Source organism: Rhinatrema bivittatum, chromosome 3 (genome assembly GCF_901001135.1).
Source record: "Rhinatrema bivittatum chromosome 3, aRhiBiv1.1, whole genome shotgun sequence".
NCBI classification, from domain to species: domain Eukaryota; kingdom Metazoa; phylum Chordata; class Amphibia; order Gymnophiona; family Rhinatrematidae; genus Rhinatrema; species Rhinatrema bivittatum.
This window is the reverse complement of record NC_042617.1, coordinates 164,532,051-164,551,164: the sequence shown is the minus strand read 5'-3', so window position 1 is coordinate 164,551,164 and position 19,114 is coordinate 164,532,051. Positions and strand designations below refer to the sequence as shown.

The window sequence follows — 19,114 nt, the reverse complement described above, 5'->3', positions numbered from 1 at the left end:
GTGTTCATTCCTCCGGAAGCAGTAGCGATGTGCGACCAGAGTCGATCCGGAACTGGCAAAAGTTGCATTTGACCCCACGGTGGACCAGAGGCCGGTTTGTTCTTGGCGCAGTTGGTGCAGGATGCCACGTAGGAATAGGTATCCTTTTTGATGGTAGGCCACCAATACAGCTCCTGTATCCTGAGCAGGGTTCGGCATTGACCAGGATGGCCAGCCAGCTTAGAATTGTGCACCCAGAAGAGCACTTTCTTCCTGAGGTTCTTTGGAATGATAGTCTTTCCAACGGGTACAGACTGAGTGGATGTCAAGAGGATTTTCTTCGGGTCAATTATGTGCTGTGGCTCATCAGGCACATCCTCTGAATGAAATGAGCATGACAGGGCGTCTGCTCTGGTGTTTCGATCTCCAGGGTGGAACTTGAGCACAAAATCAAAACAGCTGAAGAATAAAGACCATCTGGCCTGTCTGTAATTCAGCCGTTGTGTGCGGCGGAGATACTCAAGGTTCTTATGATCAGTGAAGATGGTTATTTGATGTTGAGCGCCTTTGAACCAAGGCCGCCATTCCTCGTATGCAAGCTTTATTGCCAGGAGCTCCTTGTCACCAATCCCATAGTTCTTCTCTGCTGGAGAGAATCTTCGTGAGAAGAATGAACAGGGACATAAGGCTTTCAAGTCTCCAGCTTGGCTTAACACAGCCCCTACCCCCACATCTGAAGTGTCAACTTCTACTATGAAGGGCTAATTGGGGTCTGGATGCCTTAAGCATGGTTCTGTGGAGAAGACAGTCTTTAATTTCTCGAATGCGGAAATGGCCTCTGCTGACCATTTTGAAGCGTTGGCACCCTTGCGAGTCATTGCAGTCAAGGGTATAGTTAACGAAGACTAGTTCTTTATGAAGCTTCGATAATAGTTGGTGAACCCCAGGAATCTTCTTAAAGCCTTCAGGCTGGTAGGTTGAGCCCAATTCTTGGTACTTTCAAGTTTGTGAGATTCCATTTGGAAGCCTTCCTTAGACATAATGTAGCCTAGAAAAGGCACTGAGTATTTGTGAAATTCACACTTAGAGAGTTTGGCGTACAGTCAGTGTTCACGAAGATGGTGGAGTACTTGCTTGACGTCTGTAATGTGGGTGTCCAAATCCTGGGAGAAGATTAGTATGTTGTCCAGGTATATCACAAGGTTCTTGTACAGCAGATCCCGCAAGATGTCATTCATCATATTTTGAAAAATGGCGGGTGCATTGCACAACCCAAACAGCATTAGAAGATACTCAAAGTGGCCATCTCGCGTATTGAAGGCGGTCTTCCATTCATCACCACTTCGAATGCGAATAAGGTTGTAGGCCCCCTTCAGGTCAAGCTTTGAAAATAACTTGGCCCCTTGCAGCCTGTCAAACAGCTCTGAGATTAATGGCAAGGGGTAACGGTCTTTGATTGTGATTTCATTTAGACCTCAGTAATCACTACATGCACGTAGGGTACCGTCCTTCTTCCCCACAAAGAAAAAGCCTGCGCCGGCTGGTGACTTTGATGGTCGGATAAAGCCCTTCTGGAGATTTTCTTCAATGTTTTCCGACATTGCTTTATTCTTTTGAGCTGAGAGGGGGTACACTTGTCCTTTCGGTGGCTCAGCATTGGGCTTCAGCCTTATGGCACAGTCATAGGGCCTATTTGGAGGAATAATATCAGTGCTTCTTTGGACAAGGATGTATATTGAGGCAGCAGTCCTGGCATCGCTGGAGTTGTAGGCATGCATATGGTATGAGAGATCTCCTTAAGGCACTTCCCATGACATTCTGGGCCCCAGCAGGAGAGATCCAGGGATGCCCAGTCAAATTGGGGTTGGAGTACTTGCAGCCAGGGTAACCCCAGGATGATAGGGTGCATAGCCCTCTCCAGTACAAAGAAGGAAATTGATTCCGTATGGAGCATCCCGGTGCGAAGAGTAACTGGTACGGTTTTGCAAGCCACATTGCCTGGTAAGGGTGTTACGTTAGGGGGTGCTTAGTGTGCCCTTGGGCCTCAGCCCACCCCAGACGGATCCAGGACCGTAAAACAGGTTCTAGCTGGTGGTGGGTAGGATTTCTTCAGGTGGAAGAATGACTTCTTAGAGTCCTTTCAGAAGGGCTGTTTTGAAGAGTACTCAGAAGGCATCAGAGAGAGCTGTCTTAGGGTCTCATGATGGTCCTTGAGTTCCGCCACCGTTCGTTGAATCTGCTCGCCAAACAGATTATCTCCTACACAAGGCAGGTCAGATAATCTGTCTTGTACTTCCAGGCAAAGGTCGGAAGACTTGAGCCAGGCCCATCGTCTTGCCGAGATAGCAGCTGCAGATACCCTGGTAGCAGTGTCAAATATATCGTAAGATGATCTGATCTCATGCTTGCCTGCCTGAAAACCCTTGTCAAGTCTTGTATCTGCTTAAATAAGACCCTATTATATTGGATCATATAGAGCTGATAAGAGGCAATTCTGGAGATAAGCATTGATCCCTGGAAGACACTGCGACCAATGCCATCTAGAAATTTCTGTTCCTTGCCTGGGGGAAAGGAAGTATGAGTTTTTGATCTCCTTGCTCTTTTCTGGGCAGATTCTACAACCACAGATTGGTGATCCAATTGAGGTTTGTGAAAGCCTGGAGCTGACTGTACGAGATAGGTGGTGTCAGCTTTCCTGTTGACTGGAGCAACAGAGCCAGGATGTTCCCAGTTCTTTTTGAGGAGATCAAGAAGAACCTGGTGGATAGGGATGGAGGTTATTTCCTTGGGAGCATCCAGGAATTGTAGCAACTCCATCATTTGATGCCTATCGACCTTTTCCATCTGTAATTGCAAGGGAACCAATTCAGACATCTCCTTCACAAAATTTATAAAGGAAAGGTCCTCTGGAGGAGAATGCTTTCTGCTTTCAGTAGGTGAAGGTGGTGAAGGCAAATCATCGGTGTCTGGTGAGGAATCATCAGTCCAGGTGTCATAGGGATCAGCACCTGCTCCTCTAGGGACTAGAGGAGGACGGGGTGGTGGGATCCCTGAAGGTCCTGGTCTAGGCTCCGAAGGACTCAAAGGAATAACTGGAGGCACTGATGAAGGCATCGAAGGCACCGGTGCAGGCATCAATGGCATCGATGGATGGCTTGCTGGCACCGCCGGACATATCGGCACCGATGGCTGAGGCATCGGCAGAACTCCTGATGGAGGGATGTAGAACGGTGTGTCTCCTCCCGATGACAAAGTAAGCGGGGAGGGCACCGGAGCCATTGGTGACCCAGAGTCCATCGGTGGAAAAGCGGCCATGAGCACTTCCATCCTCGAGAGCAGCGGTGCCAATGCTGTTGGAATCGGGTCGGTGGTCGATTCCGCAATCAGTACCGGTGTCGGTGCCAGAGGAACTTGGAGTCGATGCATCGCCTTGTCGATGGCCTCCTGAACCATCCGGTCCAGTTCTTCTTGGAGACCTGGAGCAAGCAGCCCCAGCTCCGGAACAGAAGGAAGCAGAGGCTTAGCCTGAGGGACCACTGTTAAAGGCGGAGTCGCGGCTCCCGATACCCTGCCAGGTGAGGGTTGCCTCGGTGACCCAGTCGCTGAAAAGGTAGGTGCCTTTTCTGGACGGGGTTTCTTTAACGGCAGCTCGGATGATGGCGAGGTCGATGATTTTGCTCCCTCGATGGCCCGAGACTTTCAATGCCGGTGGCGATGTTTATCTCTACGATCCCCATGGTCCTGAGGGGGAGTAGAGGGTGTTAAAGGCCGAGAAGTCATCGATGCCAGACGGTCACCAGCCAGAGGTCGATACTGGCACGAAATTGACGGTGCCGGTTCTGACGACATCGATGCAATAGATGGCGTTCGGGTTTGAGCATGGAAGAGAAGTTCCATCTTCTCCATTCTGGCCTTGTGACCTTTTGGTGTCATTGGGACACATTTGGTGCAGGTTAGGACATCGTGCTCACATCCGAGACACATTACACAAACTTTGTGGGGATCTGTGATGGACATGGTGCGATTACAGTCTGGGCACCTGCGGAACCCCAACGCCATGGCCATGAAAAATTGAGCCGCGGTACAGTCGACGACCAGTAGGCTGTGAGGGCCAAACTCGACGGTAATCAACGGAAAACGGGTAAAAAACTTACCGGAGTACCGCGACTTGAAAAAGTTGAAGGAGGGACCCCTGTGGGGTAAATTACATTTTAGTAATTCCATGAGGAAAATTCCTGTCAGGAATCTCTGCAGAGCTCCTTAACCGCGTGGCTACTGCTGTGCAGAAAAAAGAAGACTGAAGGGGGACCCCTGCTGGCTGCAGGGTTGGTGCCATGCTAGGCATGCCCAGTAGGGGCCAGTCAAAGTTCTGGAAACTTTGACAGAAGTGTTCCGTGATTGGGCTCCATCCTGTGATGTCACCCATATGTGAGGACTACCATCCTGCTTGTCCTGTGAGAAATGCTATTTTTACATGCAAAACCTCTTTGAAAATTCACTCCTATGTGGGTAAGTGCAAACTTGTCCCCCATCTCCACCCCCAGGAATGCTTCCACTCACGCTGGATAATTGTACACATGAACAGGACATACTCATGTAAATTTACCTGCATATTGGGAGGACAATTTTATAAAAGGCTACGCCTGCAGATGTCCCTTTCAAAATGACCCCCTCTTAATTTATCAGTTAAGAACAGTTTAGAAAATGAGTATGGCAGTTTGAAGAGCAAGAGCAGTAGCAGTACGGCAGATGCTCCACAAGATTTACCAGTTCTGTACAAACCTACTCGCTCACAGACCGAAACTGTGAAACTGCAGTAGTAATTTTTTTTTTTTTCAAAACCAGGTATTCACTTACTATCTTGGACTAACTGTCGTGAATTCATGAAAATTAAATCACCACCTTTAATTTCCTAGTTTATATGTGCTGTCCCAAATATTTCTTACTGTTAATTGCTTTATGTATTTTCCATTGTTCCACATATGCAAATAATGAAATTAGATGCTACCTTTTTCAGACATTAATATCCTATTATGATGTATCTAAAGCATTTCATATTCATAGGTGCTTTGCAGTAGCTGCATTTTTTTGTGGGATTTATAATATTGACAGTAAGAAATTTCTTTTACTACCTGCAGATTTTTTTTTTTTACTGTGCATAGCAATAATGAAGAAGAAAATTAGGTAGGGGCTAAGTCAACCAATTAAGCAATTGATGCCACCTGGTTCTGATGCCACCTGGTACTTTATAATTTCTCAAAAACATAATTACAAAAGAGTTGAAGTAGCACAGGTTTGGAACTTGCGAGCAGCAGTACCAGTCAGCAAAGCTTTGGAAGGGAGAACAGCCTAGTGGTTAGCACAGTGGGCTGTGAACCAAGGAAGCCAGTGTTGAAAACACTCCTTGCGACCTTAGACAAGTCACTTCATCCTCCATTGTGTCAAGCACACACTCAGAGGCCGCTGTACTAAGCTGTGAAGAACATCTAAAGCCACACTGAAATTCCAGCATTTTGTGCTATTTTTCCTGTAAAGCTCCCTTTTGCAAAAAAAACTTTGAGAAAGTGGGTTTTGCAATAGTAAACTTTCACGTGTAGTCTGCCGTGTGCAAAAGTCTATTGATATCCCACATTAATCAGCTGCTATAATGCCAAATCATGCAAAGTAGCTCATTGATGTGTGGCTTTACAAAAACGGGCACAAGAAAAAGGTTTGGCATGCCTCTTTTTTGCAAAACAGAAAATGGCTTCTCAATGAGGAGTAGTTATGCTTGTTGCTGGCCCAGGAAACTAGTGGTTTGCATGCACTGGTGCACAGTGTTAAAGAAACTGCACTGTCTGTCTGAAGTCTCTCCCCTGTGTTTCCAAAATTTCCTGGTGGACTCTGGATCCCTCCTCTCTTGACCCCCCTCATGGGTCACAAATGAAAAAAAAAAAGGTGTATTTGGATTTTCAGAAGGCATTTGAAAAGTCCTTCATGAGAGGCTTCTAAGAAAACTAAAAAGTCATGGATTAGGAGGCAATTTCTTTTTGTGGATTGCAAACTGGTTAAAAGACAGGTAACAGAGAGTAGGATTAAACAGTCTGTTTTCACAGTTGAAAAAGGTAAACAATGGAGTGCCTCAGGGATCTGTACTTAGACTGGCACTTTTAAATATATTTATACATGATCTGGAAAAGGGTGTGACGAGTGAGGTGATCAAATTTGCAGATGACATAAAATCATTCAGAGTAGTTAAACCACAAGGAGATTGAGATAAATTGCAAAAGGATCTTGCGAGACTAGAAGATTGGGTGTCCATATGGCAGGTGAAATATAATGTGGACAAGTGCAAGGCAATGCATTTACAGGTAAATTTAAATAGGAGCACGTGTGCGCATAAATGCATGTGAGCAAAGATACACTTAATTTTATATCACGTGTGAGGGAGGGAGAGAGAGAAAGAAAGGGAGAGATAGCACCTCTGTTAGAGAGACAATCTGACACTTACAGTGAGAGATATATATAGAGGGGTACTATCAACTCAGGGTAGGTTTGTGGGGGTGGTTTTCCCAAGGGTCTCCAGACTCTTGTGCCCTAGGAAGAACAATGTAATACTACCCACCCTGAATTGAAAATGCCCCTCATACAGTGCTCCAAGCTGACAGAGAGCCAAGTCTAGCTGCAAATTCAGGATCTGTAGCAAACTGAGAATCCAAAGCAGGCAGTGGTATCAAGCCCCCACCTCAAACCTGTAACAGAACGAGGAAGAGCAGTCGAAAAACCATCAACCTCCGTCCACAGAGACTCTAGGATCGTGTCATCATCCAGGTCTGGTGTTGCTTCCCAGGACATATCAAGTCTCTGAAACATTGTCATGCCTTGCTCCCAAGGGCTCTAGGAAAGCTCTTCCCCAGCCTGGGTCGATGCTCCTTCGGCGATATCAGCAATGAGGACTTCACCTCCAGGTTAAATAGGCAGAGTAGATATAAAAGACTGGATGGACTGCTGACCAGGTAAGTGAATAGGCTCAGCGGGATAGACCCTCATTTTATCTTTCTTCTGAGGAGCCGTATCAAAAAAAGGAACTCAACAAGAAACGAGGTACAGGGACAGTGTATTCCCGTTTAACCTCTTGCAGCTACCAACAACATTTTAGAGTGGAATAGCTCAGATGAAGAAATACTGAGGAACTCACAAGGCAGCACGTACTTGCAGGAACTCCCATGCAAGCTCGGTAAGACTTTTACTCGTCTCTGAGCGCTGGCTCTGTTTTGGCGCCATCTGATGACATCATCCAGACATTACAGCTGATTCATACTTGCTTGTCAATGGAGAACTGGGCAGTTCAGATGCAATATGGTGAAAAAATACGACTGGTTCTACTTAGGGCTGGAAAAAATAGGAGTGCAAATGGCCCAGAAAGGAAAAGTAAATGAAGGTGAGAGTTTTCATTTTTAAACTGGCCCATAAGTGTCCACACCAGCTTGCAGATATTTGACAGGTCTACTATTACCTCACTTATATTAGAATAATTTATACAAGAAAATAATGCTTTCACACAGGCAGTAATTAAAGAAGAAAGTGACTTACCTACATGACAGCATAAGACCAGCCAGGCTCTGAAAGAAGCCCACATCCTTTTTGTCCTTGAGGTAGTCAAGCATTTTCTACAAACATAAATAAATCAAATACCCTTTGAATACACACACACACACACATATACATACTGTACATATATATATATATATATGTATATGTACAGTATGTAATCATACACCTAAAAATAAACATTTAACAGACCTACCAGCTTATTGTTTTCAATTAAATTCCCACAGAATTTAATGAGTGATAAAAAAAAGAACTGAGAAAACTAGGTTATTCTGCTAGCCTACAGATCATTTCAGTTAACGTGCATGCCACTGTGATATCCTGTCATTTGCAGGAGGGAGGAAAGGAATAATTTCCTGCAGTCTCACTGTTGCTGATTGCCTGAAGAAGTGTAGGCATGCAAAACGTAACATGGATTACTTTCATGACTTTAATCTTATTCATACAAAACACTGTACCTGCTGAACTGTGGAATTTCCTCCATTTAAAATGGCAATCCCAAGCTTCAGAGTGGATGCAACCATTGGACTCATCTGACCTTTAAAAATATAAAAAAAAACATGTTGAAACAACAGTGCAAGACAAAATAATTAATTAAATAAATACACTTTAAAAAACATATACAGTAAAATCATTCTGTATACTAAAGAATATCGAAGCCTGTGAAACAGGCTGGTCACAAATACAGATTGCACTGTATTTGGTTCTGCTTAAGGTAAAGTAAAATATTATAGTGCTGACATAAACTTAACTTGTGTGGTGCTAGCAATGATTTTACTGAGATCAGTGAAGCTATCATGGGTTCCCCACAGTTCCCTATGGTAAACCTCTAGACCAGCTGATAGAATTCACCTTGCTTTAATAAAGTGAAAGCTACTAATTCAACATGTACACAGTACACAAAAGAACTTATTAGGTATATTTCATATATTTTTTAAGCTTTGGATTCTTCATCCCCTGAAATTTTTGCTTCCAGCTCTCGATTTTAGAACAGTAGTGCAAACGTTTATTTTGACCACATTAGACTACTGCACTCGCTATATGTAAGATTGCCAAAGTATATGCTAATTTCCCATCAATTATTACAAAATGCAGCTGCTGGTCTTATTATCTCTCAATCCATCAGGGAACATATCTCCCCTGCACTGTGCCAAATTCACTGGCTTCCTGTTGAGTACAGGATTCCATTTAAACTCTTGTACATAAGGCCCTTTATTCTGCTGGTCCTGTTGCATTGTCTAATAAATTAATATAATATGTCACCCCCGCGGTCTTTAAGATCTGCTGATAAGGGTTTACTCATTGTCTCTACTGATAAAAGCTATCGTCTTCAGACTATTCGCCCCAGAGCTTTCGCTGTTTCCACTTCTACGTTATGGAATGAGTTACCAATGGAGTTGAGGTCGTTTTCTGATTACAAATCTTTTAGAAAATAGTTGAAAGCTTACTATTTTCAATAGACTTTTTCTTGATGTGTTTAATTGTTTTCTTTTCTTTGTTAATTTATATTTTGTTTACTGTATTGCTGAGTTTTAAATTACTAATGTATTGGACTCCTATTTATTGGTCACCGCTTAACACAGTTTTCTGCTATAGGTGGTATAAACAATCTGTAAATAAAATATATATATATATATATATATATATATATATATATATATATATATGTTACAATTCCTCCAGTAGCTGCGCCACAGGAGGCATCTCACCTTTTCTGGAGGCTGCTCTGAAGCCAGGGTCTCACCTGCGAACTATTCAGGATTTGCTCCAGGGTCTGGGAGGTCTTCGAGGTCCTTGGGGCCTGCCTGAGGCTTGCTTGGGTCTGTATGGACTTCCTGGTTTGGGACCACACCCTTTTCCCTAGAGGCCGGCCCACAACACTTCTCCTCAGTTATAGGGCCAGCTAGATGTGGCCCATCCAAACTCCTCCCAGGGAGTGGCCTGTCTACAGCAGTATAAAAGGATCTTCATTTCAGTTCTTGTTGGCCTTTGGATTGAATCTCACAGTCGTCTGTGCTCCTTCCTCGATCCAGGTCATCCGTGGTCTGCTCTTGTTTTGATGGCTCCATGTCCTGTGTCTCTGCCTGTTTCCTTGATGTTGGTTCCTGATGTTTCAGCTCTTCCTGATGTTTTGTTTCCTGTGCTCTTGAGCCTTCTTGTTCTGCCAGCTCCTTGGTTCTCCGGGTGATGCATCTTTGTCATTGGAGTTGCCTGCAGTGGATTCATGTCCTGCGCTCGTGAGCCTTCCTGACCTGCCAGCCCCTGTGGTTCTCCGGATGACATTGGCTCCGTCATTGGAGTCTCACCTCGGCTGGATTCCTTTCCTGCGCTCGTCCCTCTCTCCTCGTGGTCCTTGACCAGCCTCCTCGGGCTGTGTAGGGTGCGCAGTGGGACAGGGTGGTCTGCGACTAGCCCATTGGGTCCACCCGTGAAGGTGAGCTGTGTAGGGCACCCTGAGAGACAGTGCCAATGTCTACCTTCCCAGCTTCTCGCCTCATTTGTGACGTCTTCACTTCAGCCATAGTCTGCGATGTCTTCGCTTCTTTTCTCGTTTGTGATGACTTCGCATCAGCCCTCGTCTGTGATGTCTTCGTCTCAGTCATAGTCCCAAGTCTTCTGTGTTCCAAGGACTCCGCCTGCCCTCGTCCTCTGTCTGGCCTGCCGCCCATTGCTGTACCCAGCGACAGGTCTGAAAGGGCTTGGAACGGCCGGAGGACTGTTCATCAATCAACATTGCATTGTTGGTTTTCCGGGGCGTGCAGGTCCGGTTGAGGGTCAGTCCTTGTTCCCTAGTCCTTGCTTCAGCCTTGTCTTGCCTTGTTACCCATGCTCGCACCAGCTCACCTCCTGCGGTGTGGCTTGGGGCTCCTCCCTGGGTCATGCCGTGGCTCAAGGGCTCACAACCCTGTTTGAGAGGCGACCGTGCCTCCATGCCTCGGAGAGTAATGACCGTCGGAGGTCGCACTCATAACAATATATATATATATAATTTGGAAAATAAAGCCAAAATTGTTACAGTTTTATAAATATCAGCTCTAGCTGTAAAATACAAAAAAGTCTATTTTTAAATTCCACTGCATGATGTTACTCCTAAATTATAAGACAGAGATATAATAAGAGGTGAATTTTAAATGCCCGGCATAGGCATTAATCAGGGGATGCGCTAATAAGTTGGGCTCACGCACACCAAGCAGATTTTAAAAGCCACCGATATATGCACGTATGTCCCGCAGCACACACATCTTGAAAGTTTTCAAAAAGGGGCTGGGTCTTGGTGTGGTCTGGGTGGGGCATGGGCATTTCAGGGCGTGAACCTAAGATGTGTGCGTACTTATTTCCACATTCCGGTTTGTGCCGAGGTCCCCTGCCATGTAACTCTACTTCTATTATGGATGATATGTAAGTTAAAAATTAAAGAAAACTAGGCAAATCTTCAGGATTTTAAGAGTCGGGGCTAATCGGGGGAAGTGAAGGCTATTAAACTAGAGGGGTCTGTAGGACCTCTCTCTTAACTTGGCAAACTGGGGATGAACTGGTAAAGTTGGGAATGGCATCAGCATGCATCCCTTTTAAAATCCCCCAATTTATATGGTAGAAGCAGGATTTGCGTGCACACGTGCGCACCCACTTAAAATTTGGTGCATATGTGTGCGTGACCTGTGCTGTTCCCTGGCAGGGTGAGGTGGGGTGGGGCTGGGGGAGCATCATCCCATTCCTCGCCTCAGGCAGCAGATTCTCTTGAGCCACCCCTGAGGCAGTGATTCCACTTATGCATGTCTACTTTCGAATTTTCAAAAGCATGGCACTTATATTGCCTTGGCAAAACCACCGGCAAAAAATAGCAGGTACACATGTGTGCAGGTAACTTTCCTGAGATAATTTTCAAAGTGAAACTATGTAGGGTACTTTCATTTTGAAAACTAGGCCAAAGTCCACAGGACTGCATTGATGTGAATAGTTAGAAAATTACCCTCTACTGACCATCTTACGATAAGGAGCCGGACTAATAAAAGTCAACAGTTTTGAATAATGGTGACAATATTAAAAAAGATAACACAAGTTGGACATTGTTCTTCTGTTTTTGGAGGGGGGCTGCCTAACAAGTTTTCCTTCTGCTTCTTTGGGCTTCCATAAGAACATAAGAAATTGCCATACTGGGTCAGACCAAGGGTCCATCAAGCCCAGCATCCTGTTTCCAACAGAGGCCAAACCAGGCCACAAGAACCTGGCAGTTACCCAAACAAGTAGTCTGTACTGAGTTGCATCTTCATAAGCCTTTATTTGCCACTTGTGGAATCCAGTGCACATGCATGCTTAGCCTTGCCTCTAGGTGTTCTTCTTGTGCAATGGTGGGGACTCGCTCCTGCCAAGGGCAATGAACTCTGTTTTGCAGCATCTCTAGCCCCTGTTGGCCTAAGGAGCAGAAGCCAGACTCAGGAATCAGTCCATGTGCCCTGCATGGATGGCACTTCCACTAAGCCACCAGCCTAGCCCACATGCTATAACTTTAAAATCTAAATAGCATGCTTGTGTAAAATAACAAAGGCCTTCATTCGCTTTCAACATTAGCTACCTGTATTATTTTACCATCCAACTGTAAGAGATCGGCTTGTAGACTAATATCAAGAATATTAAGTACAATATCAGGAATGTGGACTGTATAAAATGAGAAAAGCCACCTATTAGAGTTTAGTTAGTGAAAGAACATTGTTTCCATATGGCCTATATAGATCCTGTGTGACCTAGGTACCTCTTCATATTCAAACATCAATTTTAACCTTGATTCAAGTCTTATATGGGCAAAAACTGCAAATCTTCATCATGGAAATCTATTTCCGTGCCCATCTTTGTACTGCCAGCAGCATCAGGTGATGGCAAAGAATGCGAACAAAAATTTACCAGAGTTTGCATTGAAGTCTCCATGGTGCCACATAATTCTCTCAGCTGGATGTTATACACAGCTAGGGGCCAATGCAAAAAAAAGCGCGGAAATCAGGCGCTGAAAAGTCAGCGCCAGCTTTCTTAACACGTGCATGGTGCCTGCAAGGGGGGCGCCATGCAATATTATAATTAGGGGGTCGCGTTTACCAGCGATCTGCCGGTTATGAACACCGATGCTGAGCATATTGGCGTTGGTCTTCATTGCGGCCGGCTGAATTTATTTATTTTTTTAAATTTTTAAAAGAAGTAAACAAAAGCAGTTTTTTTCTGCTTTTCTGTACTTCTTTTCAATGCGCTCAACTATTAACGCCTGCTCCAGATAGGTGTTAATAGCTGAGCGATTTATGTGCATCTGAGACGCACATTTATTTTTTTGCATTGGAGTGAATGAGTAATAGCCTCATTCACCTGCATTTGCATGTGATGAGTGCTATCCCATTCACTCTGCGTCGGATGCACGTTAAATAGGCGCTAATCCCCCTATTGCATTAGGGGGTGGATTAGCACCTATTTAACCCGCATCCGACTGCAGGTTATACAGTGCGCTCGGCTGAGGGCACTGTATTGCATCGGCCCCCTAGTGTGGCTAGTTTGCAGTGTTGTGTAACAAAATAAATACATTCTATTATTACTGTGGCATACCCCCTCACCACGGTCTGGCAGGCAGATGTCACTGTTCCTATATTATAACACTCTGGTAAGAAGCTATCCCTACCTCTCAGTCCCTCCCACTTGAAGGGTCTGGATTAGATGCCTGAACACTTTTTAGCCCAACCATTTTAAGACACTTTGGGATCAGTTTGAGGAAGCAGTTGAAGAGTAAGGGTGTCTGATTTTTACACGCTGGAGAGATCTCCCAGCTTCACCCAGATGGAGTTTCATTTAGAAATGATAGCTTATCGTGCACGCCCTGCCAGAGGGTCCTTCTACTAAGTTACTGAGATTTTTGAACCTGTTACCCATTTGGGGTGAAAGGGTTCTCAACAGGGGATCAAAGACCCGTGAGCCTACTCTAAACCCTAGGTGGGCAAGCACCAGTGATGGATCCTGCCACGAGAGACAGTGAAGGCAAAAGATGTATCCAGTTTAACTTTTGAAGTATTTTTTAGACTTGAAAAGAGTCGGGAGGTTTTTGGATCTTCTTTCCCCACTGGGATTGCAGTGCTGAGAGTCCTAACCAGATCGCCACACACCAACACCAAGGGATCAGGATGGGTTGGGTGTCTGAGGAGAAGATGAGCTAATGTAGGAGTTTTGCAGTAAAGTTGGGGACCCCTCCACTAGGATTCCCAGCCAGTTGCTGGGGAGTTAGGCACATTAAAAATCACCATGGACTCTAATCAGAGGTCTGATTAAAGGACACCTATCTACAGAGGAAAAAAAAATACATGTACCTTCATTCAGATAGAAATTCACACTGCTGGACAATAGACTTTAATTTATGATTATCAATCAGTAAATTATTATTTTAATACCCAGACCTGTCTGAGTTATTATAGTCTCTCACCTCATGGGAAGCACCAATACAGTATACACACACAGGGAACCTTTTAACATCATCTGGGCCACAAGCAAGAGCTTATCCCCATAAAAAGAGTGCCCCCCCCAGGGACTGAGAGTGACGTATTAGATGGAACTGCTAGCTGGACCAGCCCCTGAAGAGAAATAAATTAGTTTGTGTGCTTTTGGGATTAACAACCCTGCAAAGGTTTACATTACTAATGCTAATAACTTACCAGTTATATTCTTCAACCTTCTTGTATTGAAAGGGTATGTAGATATTGTCAGCCAGATTTAAGTTTCAGGCAAACGTTTAACAGAAAGTGCAAAAAGCCAACAAGTCGGGCTGCTTGTGGTTTTGCCCAAGGAGTTAACTTCCTGCAGCTTCTGAAAGGAAAAAAATATCCACAGTAAAAACTGTCTGAGCAAACACATTTGCCAAAAGCACTTTGAAATGTTTGCCTGATTCTTAAACTGAGCCCTTTCCAAAAAAGAATAATCCCACATGTATTTTGTAAAGGCTTTTGCTTGCACAATTTTTTTGTCAATTTTGTCCTACATTGCCTACATTTGCAGAAAACGAAATCCTTCTGCAAAAGATGTTTAAAAGCTGTGTGAGCAAAGTTACAATTTTGTTTGCAGTTTTTTTTGTCCTACTATTGGCTGAAACTTACATCTAGCCCTCTGTCTGGTACACAGAAAACAAGTGAAGTATAAGGTGAAATTTAAATATGCCATCCATTAAAATCTGGTTTGTAGCTGTGAGCGCACTTCTAACAAAAATATAAGAAGATCCTATTGATTTCCTTATCTTCATGGAAGCAACCACAGACAGACGTGCTAGTACTTATCATTTTTCATCAGATACCAGTATATATAAAATTCAAGAAATCATATAACATCAGCAGAAGAACAGAATGTATTTCTTTGCTTCCTCCATGAAGGAATTCAGATGTAGAAAACTGATGGCAAACTCCAGTCCTCGAGTGCCACAAACAGGCCAGGTTTTCAGGATATCCACAATTAATATACATGAGATAGATTTGCATACAATGGAGTCAGCCCATGCAAATCTTTCTCATGCATATTCATTATAGATATCCTGAAAACCTGGCCTGTTTGTGGCACTCGAGGAATGGAGTTCGCCATCACTAGTTTAATCTATTAATCAGCAAACGATTAATCAAGGGTCCTTGTCTTACCTTTGCTGGCACTGATCATCTGCAACACCATTTCAGCAGCTCCCCGGTCATGCAGCCTAGCTTGCTGGTACAGCAGTTTTTGCTTTTCCATTTCTTTTTCCTGAACACAAATCCCAACCGTTTATTCTGTAGACTTCAATGACTCTTGGCTTGCCAACACATGAAACTGTTGCTTCTTGTATTTATCAGTTAGTGTATGGGCTCTATTGCAACATTAGGAACTTTTTCAGCACATACTTTGTTTGTTATAGAAAATATATGCTACGATTTTCAACCAACATGGTTTCCACCTGGTACTGTTATTTAGTTGATGTTCAAAAATAAGCACAGGGCATTGTCTTAATTATAAATTTAGCTCAACACCTGTATCACAGAATGAATGCACTGCTTGTGTCCAAGTACTTGCTTTTGGCATCATGTTTTAGCCTCACAGTGTTTTATGGGATATTTTAACAGTCTTGGAAAGTGTGACAATCACTTGATGGTACTCAAAACAATTTTTTTGAGTTGAATATTGTCATTGTGAGAAGATTTGACAGTTTCAGAAGGGCAGCTCACTGACCACAATTTTGCCAGGTGTTACACTGAATGAAGAAAGCCGCTGAATTAAAATCTGTGGGGGTATATCAGCTGGTCTTGTAGCTCTGCCCTTGCCACACAATCTAAGACAGAATCATTCACAGGATGCAAAGTGCCTTTATATTTTGCAATCTCTGGTTGGCATAAAATGAAACTGCATGGTGCTGCTTCAGCAATGGTTGTACTTGGGTGCTGCACATCATTTAAACTAGCATGAAAAAGAAAAGTAAAAAGTAACATAAAGAGAAAATATAAAGGCATGGCAAAGTCACAGCTCATCTGAGCACTCACAAGATTTTCTTTGCTTGCATCTGAGATCTGAGGATGACTAAGCAGTACAAATTGGAAAATGGAGGTTGCATAGAGCCCTAGGACTACAAAGTCCATCAGAAGATGCGGTGTAAAGCTTAGTCAATGGGACATGAAACAGTCTATTAGTATCATGTCCAAACACAAGCTGCAAGACATGTATGACCCAACAGCTGGAACAGCTGCAGCAGAAGTAGCCAGCATGACAGCTTTGCTGCCTTAAACTTTCCATCATCAGAAATACGGAAAAAGACAATCAGAGATGGAAGAGGTTTAAAAAAATGAAGGCTTGCTATTTACAAGAATGTGAAAAATAAATGCAACTCAGAGAAAAACAGGGAAAAATAATGAATTCGTACAAATGCATAAAAAAGCAACCTCTTGAAAGCAACCAACACAGACATTTATTCTGTTACCAGGGAGTTCTCGCTGAGGCTGGCAAATTTGTTTCTTAAATCTCTGAAAATATCGTGCTGCGGAAACAAAATTCATCAGGGGTTTTTGTTTTTTTTAACACTGCAATCAAAATTTTGGTATTCTATTGTCATTTTCCTTACAGAATACAAATTAGCTCTAAATGGAAGGTGGTGGGGAGATGGGGAGGAAGGAGAGGAAAAATGGCAACTTTGCCCTTTTTGGTTTTTGGCCATTCTAACATCTGAAAGGTTTGCCTTCATATTTAAACCTCTTCCTTAGGATAGCAGTGCAATACCGCAAAAACAAACAAATGCAAGATCAAAAGAGAACCACCTTACATTTTGAAAGCCAGTTTGAAATTCCAGATGCGTTTAAAACATATTTCTGCCATAAAATTGAAAGTCAAGTCAAAGGTATTTCCCTCTCATTTGGGGTGGGGTGGGGAAATCAAGTGAGGGGTTCTACTGCATTTTTATTAATGATGTGATAAAATCCGTCTTTAGAGAGCATGTCTGAACTCCCATGCAACATTTCATTCTTTTTCTAGGCTAAATCAATTATAAAGGCTAGGATCTAGAGACTGAAATCTTTATCCTACTACTACCTTTAAATTAGGGATAGGTGAGTATGAAATGATTTGGTTTAGAGTGCAAACTAGTAACTTTTGTTATTTTAAATATCAACATAACTAGTCTAATGACATCAACTAGCCTTAAAGCAGTTTTACTTCATTTGCATTTTTCCCTCTCGGATTGGTGTACACAGAGTCAAGGAGCAGTTTTGTCTTAAAGAAGGGTGCGCTTCCTGCCAATTTTTTCAACCAGGAATGCTAACCATTGGTAAAAGATATTTTATAAGGTGTCTTCTGTCTTGCTAATGCAGATTCAGTCTAAATAAATGCAGTAATCTCAGTCAAAGCAGTGTGTTGTTCTCTTTTTTAATTATATTTTACAATCAGTAAAGACATAGTCATTCTAGATTTGGATATTGTACTTGGCTCAAGTACACTTTTACATGCAGAGTGAGACATAAGAACGGAACAGTATACTCTTGTGAAGATTTGATGTCCTTTGAAGTGAGGAAACTCACACAAAGATGAGATTTGTACAATGTTCTGAACATCTCCTCTCTCTCTCTCTCGTGAAATGAGCACTTTGCAACATTATTGTGGTGTTAACACAATTTGCAGTAATATATATGCAAAGCACTAAGATAATGCACATTGCAATAAATAGGCTATTATCATAAAACATGCCCTTTTTTATATTGCATGTGATATTTACTGCTTTTTGAAAAATCTAGGCCATAGTCAGGCCATAAATCTTATTGTAACTGTGAGTTTTAATTAGCATAGCTTAATGAGCTATGTACGGCTATTGTCAGAGTTATGAGTGGAAGACAGAACACCTAACACTTGCAGATACTGGATTGAAGCCAGAAAATGAGACTATAAAGAGCTGCATATAACAGGTTCTTTGAATGTCCTATGGTCAAAGAGCGAGCAGCTGGTTTGTGGAATTCCCTAGCTCATACAGTCTTTCATTTTTGAGAAGATACTATCTCATAGAAATGAAGGCCTATGAAGAAAGTATTTCCTGTTTGACTCTTTTCTTTATTTATATCTTTGTTATTACAGTAATTATTTGCCTTGATTAATCTGTGTAATGCTTATTGTGATGAGGTTTGCTTATCACTTTTACAAGGGCGTGTGCATATAAGGGAGACTCTGTGTATGTGAGAGAGAAGGAATGTGTGTGAGAGCATGGGCATGTGTTTGAGAGAGGGAGTGTGTGAAAGAATGATCATGTGTAAGAGTGTATGAGTGCGTGTGTGAGAATGTGTAACAATCTCAGAATAACTGGAAATCAAACATTCCCAGGAATATAGAGTAGGATTTTTTTTAAATCCTTATAAATTTTAATTATAGGGTGTTATTTGGTGTTTCTGCTTTTTTTGAAATATTTTATTGGTATTTACGGAATTGTATAACATGTTTTAATTATTGGATGTTCTATTGATCAAATGTTTTGAGAAATGTATTCATAGCTCATCATTATTAGTATCAGTGAGCATGTTGGAGCATGTGAGAGGAAATGACAGCGAGGAAGTGTGTACGTGTATGTGTGCGTGTGTGAGAGAGAGAATGAATGATACAAGAGGAGAAAAAAGGAGAATTTTTGTGTACTCTTCCCAACCCTATTAATTCACAATTATCTCAGGATGAGTGTAAATCAAAGGTTCCCAGCTATGGAGAGCAAGGGATTCTTTTGCCCTTATTAGTTTTAATTATTGGGTGTTATTTGATTTATATGTTGTTTTGAAATATTTTGATGGTGTTTGGGAAATGTTTTTAAGCTGCGTTTTTAATTATTGAATAGTCTATTCATCAACTGTTTTGAAATATTCTTTTAGATGGTAACTTTAATACTGGCATGTGGGTGTGCATGTGCATGCATTTGCAGGCTCGCATCCAGAGACGTGTCCATTTTGAAACATGCACGCATATTGGTAAGCATGTTATAAAACAGCCTGGACACGCGTACATGTATGCACAATTTTAAATGGATAAGCACATGTGTACACAAATGCTGCTTCTA

The 19,114-nt window shown here is 42.7% G+C and overlaps 1 protein-coding gene across 1 annotated transcript in view; it reads right to left on the bottom strand.

The window, feature by feature from the left end:
* Positions 1–19,114, bottom strand: part of RYR2 (ryanodine receptor 2) — a 1,771,220-nt gene that overhangs the window by 361,551 nt on the left and 1,390,555 nt on the right. Inside the window, 3 exon segments of the mRNA XM_029593907.1 lie at positions 7,552–7,628; positions 8,028–8,107; positions 15,213–15,312. Of these exon segments, the coding sequence (XP_029449767.1) occupies positions 7,552–7,628; positions 8,028–8,107; positions 15,213–15,312 (257 nt within the window).